This window comes from Lactuca sativa, chromosome 2, assembly GCF_002870075.4.
Source record: "Lactuca sativa cultivar Salinas chromosome 2, Lsat_Salinas_v11, whole genome shotgun sequence".
Lineage (NCBI taxonomy): Eukaryota > Viridiplantae > Streptophyta > Magnoliopsida > Asterales > Asteraceae > Lactuca > Lactuca sativa.
In genome coordinates this window covers 23,204,750-23,215,835 of record NC_056624.2, presented here as the reverse complement: position 1 = coordinate 23,215,835, position 11,086 = coordinate 23,204,750, and the positions used below count along the sequence as shown (strand labels likewise).

The window sequence follows — 11,086 nt, the reverse complement described above, 5'->3', positions numbered from 1 at the left end:
TATATATATATATATATATATATTATTAACTTATAATATTATAAAGTATAAGGGTTGAATTTTAACTCTTAAAATTCTAAGGGCTAACTTGGAATTAAAGTATTCACAAGAGAAAACTTTACAAATTCCAAAACTTGAGGGCAAGTTTTGAAACTATTCAAAACTAATTAATTCCATAACTTATGTGTTTAAAGTAGTTTTAATCCAAAAACTCTTCAAGTTCCATAACTTGAGGACAAGTTATGGAAGACTTTAAAGTAATAAAAGAATTAACTTTTCTTTATTTTATAACTTATGGAATTAATTAAGGTTACACTTTTTTTATTTATTATTTAATGAAGAGACTCTTGGTCCTCCATAACTTGAGGACAAGTTATGGAGTCATAAAACCATTTAATTAGAACTAGACTCTTCATTTTTTGTAACCTTTGCCAACTTTTATGAGTTTTATGATTCTTAAATGTGACTTTTCATATAACTTGAGGACAAGTTACAAAAACACATTTTAGAATCAACTCTTAGATTAATTTGGATTGAAAACAACTATTTCACTCAACTTTTCTATTAATCTAAGCAACTCATAAGAACAAGATAATTCAAATCAAACTTTTTCATGTAATTAGTCTAAACCTTAAACTAATACAAAACATGAATTTATTGACAATTATCTTTGAAATTGGATTAGCATGAACATTACCACATCAAAAACAAGTTTATAAGTTCAAAAACATCTTAGGGTAATGTTCCTAGTCCAATTCCAGCCAAAAAAGTCGAATTTATGCTGTCTGGGGGTCCAACTCGTCGAGTGCACGAACCAACTCGACGAGTTGGATGCTTTTTGCCTTGGACTCGGCGAGTCTGCTGGGCAGACAACATCAAAACTCGATTTTCCAGCTTCTTTTGCAAGTATAACAAGAAAACAAGCCTAAATACCACTGTTGGGTTTTGAGCATTCTAACACTCCTAAGTGTACATGCAACCCTAAATACCTTGGAACTATGTTGTCTCTATTATAAATGCAAATATGAACATCCAAGGTATTATCCTAATCTAGCATACAAAACAATGGATATAACAAGATAGAATACATACCTTTTTCATGTAGAAAGTCTTCATGAAGCTTGAGTGCCTAGTGCCCCAAGTGGGACACCTCAAATGGTTCACACAACATCAAATACACTTGGAATAACTTGAGAGAATTCTACACTTCATGAAAATCGGCTAGCCCTCTCTAGATGATACTAGTGGCCGATTTTGTCAAGAATAAGATCTTTATATAGTGTTACAATTAGGGTAAACCCTAATTGTCATGACTTTCCATTTCCTTGGATCCATGGGTTCACATACACCATGGAGCATCCATGGACCATCCTATGGGTTTTAGCCCAACTTGAATATCCATGGAGCATTAGCCCACTATACAAGTATGGATGATTTACACAATCACCCCATATATTTAATTATTCTTCTTTTGATCACTTAATTAATCCTAGATTAATTCTTGATCAATACTAATTAAATAATCTTATTATTCTTATTATTAATATACTAGAACTTATAATATATTAATAACCATAAGTGTCTTATTTCTCTCATTATAGTCTATCCAAATGCATGATGCCATGCAACCCAAATGGACCATGCCGGGTCGGGTCAAGTCTTACCAATTATAGTTATGGACTTAGACATTAATCCAACAAACCCGACTTCTTTCCTTTGGAACCGGAAATACCTAAAACATAAACTAAAAATCGTAAGCACAAATCTTAATGAGTTTCCTAAACTACCTCATACCATACATAATAAATAACATACAGGGACCCAACCCTACTATTGGATTAGGTGTCTAAGCCCATAACTATAATTGGTATGAACTTGATCTGATAGTAGCATGGTTCTTTTCGGTTGCCTTCACTTTAGCAACTTGACAGGAGGACTTGTGGAGAGAGAGGTTAATAAGTGATTTATTAATATATTATGAGAATAATATATTAATTAGAAATAATATTATTTAATTAGTATTTGATTAGAAATTAATTTGGAATTAATTATGGGATCAAAGGAACTGATTAAAAGAATGGGGACTATTATGCAAATCATTGATAGTTGAAAAACTGGGCTGCTGGACTGCTTTGGAATGGGGTGGATGAATTTCTATAGGGAGGCCCTATAGAATTCGTCCAAGGCCTCTAGAAGGGGAAGTCCATGGACTTCTTAGGGCCTAAGAAAGAGATTAGGGTTTCCACCTGAAAACCCCAACAACCAAAGCTATTTAAAGACCGATATATAGGTGATTTTCGGCCAACTGCTTCCTTGAAGAACCCTAGCCGAAATTCTTAGTGTTCCCTTCACTCTCCTTCTCATCCTCGTTCTACAAGTGTTTGTAATCCATTAGTGGTGCAACATTTGGGGTACTAAAGCTTTCAAAGGTCAAGAACAAGCTAGGAATTCTTGTTATTACAATATAACAAGCAAGGTAATCTACTTAACCCTTTTCATATGTTAATTTCGAATTATATATGCTAGATCTAGGGTTATTGCTTTGGAACTTCTTTTGCATGTTTAATTAATGAAAAACTTAGATTAAAAATGATTAGGGTTGCATGAACACAAAGGATGTTGTAATGCTTAAAACACATCAGCGGTATCAAAGCCTAGGATGTTTTTCAATTGAATTTGATGCTTTTATGAATTTGTCCAAAGCTATAGCAAACAGAATTCGCATACTGTTTGTTGAACTTGACGAGTTGGGGCAACTCGACGAGTTGACTCGTTAGATGTTTGTTTTTTCGATTTTCTAATCATGTTTGTGTTAGGATAATTACCATAATTCGTTTTTAATGCCTTAAATTAAATTTTCTGGATGGTAATTTGATTTCCTTATAAAATAAGATTGATTTGGTGAAATTTTAAGATAATGACAAAATTATTTGATTAATTTAATTATTTAAAATTTGATCTAATAATTTTGAAATGTTTCAAATTACACCCTTAAGTTTTGGAATTTAAAATTTAATTAAAAGTTTAATTTTGAAATATTAAATTCTAAAACCCTAGTATTTTAAAAGTTTAAATACAACCCTTATACTATTATAATATTAAAAGTTCTAAAGTATACTACTAACTGTAAGACTGACTTTTTCTTATACACACACACACACACACACACACATATATATATATATATATAAGAAAAATCAGTCTTACCGTTAGTAGACCTCATTCACGAAGCTGTTAAATAAGGGGTGTTTAAGGAATCAACCTATAAAATGACCGCCATTGGGTATCCATTCTTACCCACCACACTCTTGACTAGTGGAGGGTCATTAGCCGAACGGGTAGGATAGGACATTAATCTCACATTAATAAGTATAATGAAGAATATAAAGTAACTAAATGTTTTTATAAATTCCTATTCTTAGTTACTTTAGGAAAATGTGAATTTGATGCTAATCTATGAAACTGCACATTGTACTTTGTCATGTCGTTAGTGGAGCGTGTGTTGTTAACCGGCACACTAACTTGGACTAACAGAGAGTGACAATGGGTAGCTTGTAAATTATCATTGATCAATGGAGTGTGTGTTGTTAACCGGCACATTGGTTTGGTTGTAAATGACATCGAGAGTACCAAGCTAATTTGCATGGTTATTCACAACTTGTTTGTGATCCTCGGTATCCCAGTCACAAACTTGAAGGGCATAATCGAGATTAAACATCCCATTGAATAGTTCAATGAATTTCAAATAATTTCAAAGAATCAAGGAATTTCATTTCATTTAAAACCTAATCCTTTTAATTTCTATTTTTGTGGTGAAATTAGTAAATCGTCATTTACCTACCTTAAATAATTTACAATTCGATTACGACATCTCTCTTCCGAATTATAAATTATTGTGTTAGTCTTAGCCTTAATATTCCATTTTGGGTGTTATATTGAGGATTCCTTATCCAATCAAAACATGTCCTTCTTGTTTTACAGATGTGGACTTCCAACAACGCTTCTGGTTCCTCCAACAACTCTTTCTCGCTCTTGAACATTTGTGCGAGGATCACAATGCTTCTGGTTCCTCCAACAACTCTGGTTGTCTTGCCATCTAAGTTGCTTTTCAATCATTGTCTCAACTTTATTACTTGACACATCAAATTTTTGAAAATTAAAATCTGCATTTTCAAACTTATTTCTCAATGTGTCAAGCTCGACGGTTAGACTAGCAATCTTCTCTGTAGCATAGTCATAGTGTTCATATTTAGTGTTGTATTCTTCCTTGATTCTTTTTAGATATTTGGTTTGGGCCTCTAAATTTTCTTTTAAAGGTTTTTGGGCCTTTCTGAGAGTATATCTTTCATATTTAAGATCTTTAGTTTCCCTAATTAATCACTCATTATGCTCATGGTACTTATTTATTTTATCTTCATAGGACTGAGAGCATTGGGTATCACTTACATTAGTTATTTACGAACAAAAGAAATCTGATTATGTAAATGGATATTGATCGAAAATAAAAAATATATGCTTCTCTGATCGAAAATACTAATGGTCAACTCTCAGTTGACTGAGAACCTTAGTCGGAACCACACAACTGATACACTGAACCGAGGATGAGGAGCCGAGAACACAGATTCGCAACCGAGAACTCTGAGGCTGAGACCGAGAACTCCAAATCCGAGACCGAGAACTCCTAAACCGAGACCGAGAACTCCTAAACCAAGGCCGAGAACTTCGAAGCCGAGATAGAGAACTCCAAAGTTGAGACCGAGAACTTCGAAGTTGAGACCGAGAACTCTGAAGTTGTAACCGAGAACTCCGAAGTTGAGTCCGAGGAGCTGCCCTAAGCAAGAATTAACAGCTGGCTGATCTCTTTGAATTCACCACCTTTATTGTTTGATTTTCGGGTATCTTCAATTTTTTTTTTTTTTGATTTCTTGGAATTTTGATCTTTTGATCTTCACTTTAATTGCTCCAAAATTCATACAACTTTTCTTGTAATTCTCTCTCTTTTTTTTACATGTATACCTCACTTTTTCTTTCACTCAAAACCCTACATGCTTAAGCAGGGGCGCTCAACCTCAACCTTTATTGGCTAATGATAAAAATTTTCGTGGATACATTTCAGGTTTAGGCTGCTAAACATATTACATCCTTCAGGCTGAGCAAGGTCGTGTTTTTGTCCCATGATTTCACTGAAATAAGGAAGCCACAAATGCACTAGAACGTGTATAGGCTCAACTAAACATTTGGGTTACCATGCAATTATCAACACAATTCTAACATCGAATCCTAATTTTTTTTACCAAAATTTTCTAATTTAAGACCTAAGCATTTTTGATATGCAAAATTTTAAAATTATACCTAAAATAGGATTCTAATTTTTAAAATTATACCTAAAATAGGATTCTAATTCAACTAATATGACCAACCCCCTACCCCACACTTATTTGATGCAATGCCCTCATTGCATATGATGCATAAAAACATAAAAAGAAACTAAAAAGGGAATTGGAACGAACTCCCCTGGGATAGCAGTGGATAGGCTGATCACACTCATTTAAGCTCCAACTTCAAATTTAGACATGGTAACATCTCATCCATGCCTTGGGTGTCAAAACTCGTGTGGGTCGCTCCAAATACGCGGAAATCAGTGTAAGATCTTCAAGAATGGAAATGGAAGAATAAGTGAGCAAGTGGGACAAGTAGCAGCATCAAATCAGCAGTCCGTCGGTATAAAAATTGAACGACTCGTCGAGTCTTATGGTGGACTCGTCGAGTACCAGCGCGCCTTCTCAGAATATGTAGAAATACAAGGCGACTCGTCGAGTCAGCTTAGTGCACTCGTCGAGTAGGCCACTGAACGAAAAAAACTTGGTATGTTGCAACTGTTTTAGCCTCTAAAAACTTCTTTAACTCTTCCCCATGTTGATTAAATCCCTTGCATGCAAGAGGTGGTTTGTGAAAACAAAAACTTTCGGGACCTGTTAGACTATTTCCTTTGTTTTCTTTGCACCATTAACTAAAAGTAGAACAAGAAGTGACCAAACTAGTCAAGAACAGCAAGAGCTCGGTCTTCCACTTAACCACCACGACACGCCTTGCTATACTACGCCTTGTGGATTGAGTTGGACAAATCACCCAAAGTAGTAGACTAAACAAGTCAAGAATTCCCTAATCGCTTGCAATCTCAAAACCCATGCAAAAGGTAAAGCCAATCGATGTGTATGATCACGAATTCCTGCACATAACAACAAGAACCTTCCCGACAAGTGAAATGATATCAACGAAAATAAAACTAAAAAAATAAAATAAAAAAACTAACTAAAAACAAATAACGAATAATCAAATAAACTAAATTAATTGAAAGCCGTTCCCCAGCAACGGCGCCAAAAACTTGATGTGCACAAAAGTACCCACTAATTTTAATATTTATAACCTAACAAACTTAGACTATCTATGAACTTATAGGCAGTGTACCTAGTCAGATTACAGTATAGCTTAGGTAAGTCAGGTGTCGATCACAGGGAACGGTGGATTAATTTAATATATTTGATTATAGGTTACACGAAAAGAATAAAGAAATAAATATCAAACTAACAATTAATTAACTACTTTCGATAAACTAACAGGAAAGCACATCTCTTCAGGTACTTTGGTTTAGATAAATTACACCTTAAAAACATAGACAATTGCATACACAAATTCATTTATTCATGTTCACCGATTCCTAAAATGATTAGATTCATGTTCACTATAACTAATCCTTTAGCAAACAAGTCAATTCAAACAGTGATCAGTTGATTAAACTAACATGCTTCCTAGTGTTCAGTTCGTATCAAGCAAGACTTGTAAATATAGTTAATCAATTTAGACATTTAATTAACCTCTTGTTGATGGTCATCAAACAAGGCTCACACATTAACTTACCTATTCTCAAGTTAATCCTAGTTTCACATTTGTTATTTCTAGTCTTATAATCTCGATGGTCATCAAAAATCATAAGAGACAAGCAATTGAGCAGATGTTCAAGCAACTCAATTCACTTAACAATTAACAGAAAATAATCATCATTAACACATGAGGATCTTTAAACAAGCTTGGCAAGATAAATTAAACACAAATAAACTATTTAATATAGCAATTAGTCTAATAATCAAAGCTTCATTCAATCATCAACACAAAGTAAAAGCTTTTTACACCTAAATCAGAAACTTAATACAGAAAAGTACCACAATGGAATGCTAAACATGGTCACGTCAGCAATCCATATGATAACCGACATGTATCCGCTCTCCAATCCTTCCGATCTCTGCTCCCGTTAGCTTAACGGCCTTCCGGCCGCCTTCTAGACCCTCAAAACGGCTTAACAGAAGTTAATTGTCGACTAAATTAGGTTAGAAGTCGCCTCCCAATCAATCTGTGGAATTATCTTTAAATATACGATCCGACTCGTCGAGTCAAGTGGTGACTCGTCGAGTCCCTCTCACATTCCCCGTATTGCGATAACTCTCTGGGATCCCGAGTCATTATCTTCTCGATTCTTCGATTGGACTCGCCGAGTAGACAATCTGACTCGCCAAGTAGGTGCCTTTTTCAGTGTTTTTCTTCTTTATTCCATTCTCAATCTTCTAATTGTTTCTCCCGCTTCCTTTCGCTTCCGAGCTTCATCTTTGGACTGAAAAACATAATTTAACACTTTTAAGTACCTTTTGTCCATAATATGCGATAATTAAGTTAATAAATGAATAAAAATGTATACTTAATATGAACTAATTATGCACATATCACTGGCCGCCGAGAACTTTTAAACCTAACCGTGAACTGGAGATTTGCCGCCGAGAACTCCTAGATATTGACCGAGGACTCCCAAAAATTGCCAAACAGGAAATTTGTAGATTTTCAAAGCCAAAGTCGATCAAACTCTCTAAAATAGTGAATAACACGAAGTACATGACAATAATTTCGTCAATAAGAACTCAGAAACACCAGAAACTCCAATAAAAACTGCACGAAATGCTTAATACTTTGCCAAATCGATTGATATTGATCCAAGCTCTGATATCAACTGTAAAACCCAATCTTGAATGTATCAATCAATTTCACTTGACTCGGTGCGGAATTCCAATCAAGTGAATAACACAGAACATAATATAGAGGAAGAACGCAAACACGAATCTTTAATGCACACTATATTCAATGAATTCTAGTACATAAGATTCAGATTACACTTGGTTTTCTCTCTATTTCTCTCTAGAACACGTTCTTGGCTGATATGAATCGCACATCTACCCCTTTACATGCCTAATAATAGGCTATATATACCTAGACATAAATAACAAGGGCCTAACCCAAAACCCAAAAGTTTAACCGAAACCACATGTGCTTTCGGTCCAGACATCACCGAAAACATGTTGTTTTCGGTCCTAGACCTAGAATTCTAATATCTGTGAAAAACAAAGTATAAATCACAATTTATGAGCTAACAACATTTTCCAACTTATCATTGGCAAATCAGGTATCCCCTGAGAGCCACGATGAAATTATCAAAATTGAACAAAATTGAAAAAAAATTCAATTTTTAAATTAAAAAATAATAATATTAATGTCAAAATCGGAAAACAAATGAAATGATAGTTTGTCTTGTGCCATTTAACATAGTCTAATATTGAAATATTTTTTCTATTGCGGTTATTAATTCAAGTTTTCATATTGATATTGATTCTTATTTCAAAATTCCATTTACCAAAATCAATACAAAATATTGAAATAAGGACCTTACCTAAAATGTTTAGATTTTAAATTAAACACTTGATATTGATCTTTATTTCAAAGTTCTAATGACCAAAATCAATGCAAAACCTTAAAATAAAAGTAAGGACCAAATCTGAAAATTTTTTTGATTTCGAATTTAAGACGTAAAAATCAAGGGCCATTTTTCTAATTTATTTAAGAAATAAATTATCATGCGAAGTGTCTAGAATGTTGCCGACGAAAGTTTTGTAAACCAAATTAAGCAAATACGTAGGTGTTTTTGTAGTGGTGCCTTAAACCACACGCATCAATTGTGTAATTTTATCAACAATAGTATTTAATTTGAATATAAGATACTAACCAGGTTAGTCAAAATTCAGATTACAAAATCGTGATAAAACACTTTCCCCAAATCTTCCATTTCGCTTAACTGTAGAAATTCATATACAGCAGCATCCAAAATCAAAATGTCAGACGAAATTCCTTTCCATATCCAAGAGCAGATCATCAAAAGCTTTCCTGTCATGTCTTTGCTTCAGTTCAGAACAGTCTCGAAAGCATGGAAGTCTTTGATCGACAGCTCTGACTTTATTGCTGCTCACAGCGTTACTCAGCCTCAGCATCTGCTTTTAAGGTACGAAGATCCTGTAGAAACTGTCGAAAAATATGTTTCTTTTCTTGATGATGACACTTTTCCTCATCAGAGGTTTGTTCATACCCTTCCTGAGTCGTTTAAACTACTTAAACAGTCAACCATAGTCGGTAGCTCTCTAGGGGTGTTGTGCTTGCATGGTTATTATGGAGAGGGAAAGGGTCTTTTACCCAACTTTGAAAAGGAGATGGTTGTTCTTTGGAATCCTTCGATTAGAAAGTCAATTACTGTTCCTATGCCTAACACGTTATATCTGGACCCTAGAAATGATATTGGTTTTGGTGTGTCCCCTGTGACTAGTGACCCTACAATCGTTGAGATCACACAATTTCACAAAACTAGCTACCATTGTGAAGCTAAAGTTTACACTGTGAGCTCAGGCAAATGGAGAAATCTATCTAGCAATCTTCCTAGTAAACCATTTCGCATCTTCTCGCCTCAGGTGGTTGTTGATAGGTTTATATATTGGTGTGCTTTTGACCCGATGACTAGAGATGACATGTTAACGTATCATAATCTGATAATGTCGTTTGATATGACTAATGATAACTTTGGAGTGATAGACCTCCCAGATAGCTTAAGGTGCCTCTCTCCTACTCAGTTGTGTATTTCTAAGCTAAGGGAGTCTCTTGTCATGCTCGATTATGATAGGTTTTTGAAACATTCTTGTGATGTATGGATGATGGAGAATGGTGTTGAAAAATCATTTAAAAAGAAATTCACCATTGAGCCACCATATTGGTCAAGGAAAATAACACCACTAGGATTTAGGAAGAGTGGTCAACCTATAATGGAAGTGGAAAATGATCATGAATTTTTTCAACAGAGTGAACTTGTGGCCTATGAGCCGTACCCTAAGCGCTTTGATTATCTCGAGATCTATGGAATAACTGAAACATTCTCTGTGCATTCCTACATGGAAACACTAGTTTTGATAGCTCAGTTTGCTTGATTGCAGTAACGAGGTCGAAGATGATGGCCACATTACAACATCTAGCCTAGAATGAATGACTTTTGGTGTGGACAATTGAGGAAGATATCTACAGATTAGATGAAGTTGATAAAAAAGCAAATACATGTAATGTTTAAATACTAGTGGTGAAACCCCGGGAATTATGTATGTACAATAGACTAGAGATAAATTACTATAATTAGGTTGATGATAAAAAAAACATGTGCATTTGTTGTTTGTTTAGACATGTGGATGAATATTATAATAGCAATGTACGTATAATTCGTGACCCATAAAAGAAATACTTACATTTCTTTACCAATTAAATCAATATGTAACAAATAAAAGCATCACACTATAATTACATTGTTATTATGATTACAAACCTATAAGAATGTTGCTATTTAGGGAGTATTGTCACACCTCCCGAGCATGTCAATTAGATAATTACATCATCGTTTGCCAAATCAACTTCAAGACCTGAAATAAGTTTGTATATTTGTAACATCAAAAAAATACTAATTAAAAATTTTCATTTTTAAATCATCAAACTCACACAATGTTTCAAAATCGGTCATAGTAAATGTATCACAATCATTAGAGTAAAATAACAATAATCAGTGTGGAAAATCATCAGGGGGTGTTGTGCAGTCAAGTCCGGTCATTCCTTTTGGAACTGGTTGAAAATGTTTAAACCACAAAACTGTAAGCACAAAGCTTAGTGAGTTCCTTGAAATACC

General features: G+C 34.2%; 1 protein-coding gene across 1 annotated transcript; it reads left to right on the top strand.

The window, feature by feature from the left end:
• Window positions 1-9,112: 9,112 nt before the first annotated feature.
• LOC111917737 (putative F-box protein At4g21240) lies at window positions 9,113-10,628 on the top strand. Its single transcript, XM_023913400.3, has one exon. The coding sequence runs from the start codon at window positions 9,210-9,212 to the stop codon at window positions 10,344-10,346; it is 1,137 nt and encodes a 378-aa protein (XP_023769168.1). The 5' UTR covers window positions 9,113-9,209; the 3' UTR covers window positions 10,347-10,628.
• The last annotated feature ends 458 nt before the right edge of the window (window positions 10,629-11,086 follow it).

What these genes read in the sequence shown, in the direction of transcription:
- LOC111917737 (XM_023913400.3), top strand. Translation starts at nt 9,210, where the DNA reads ATGTCAGACGAAATTCCTTTCCATATCCAAGAGCAGATCATCAAAAGC.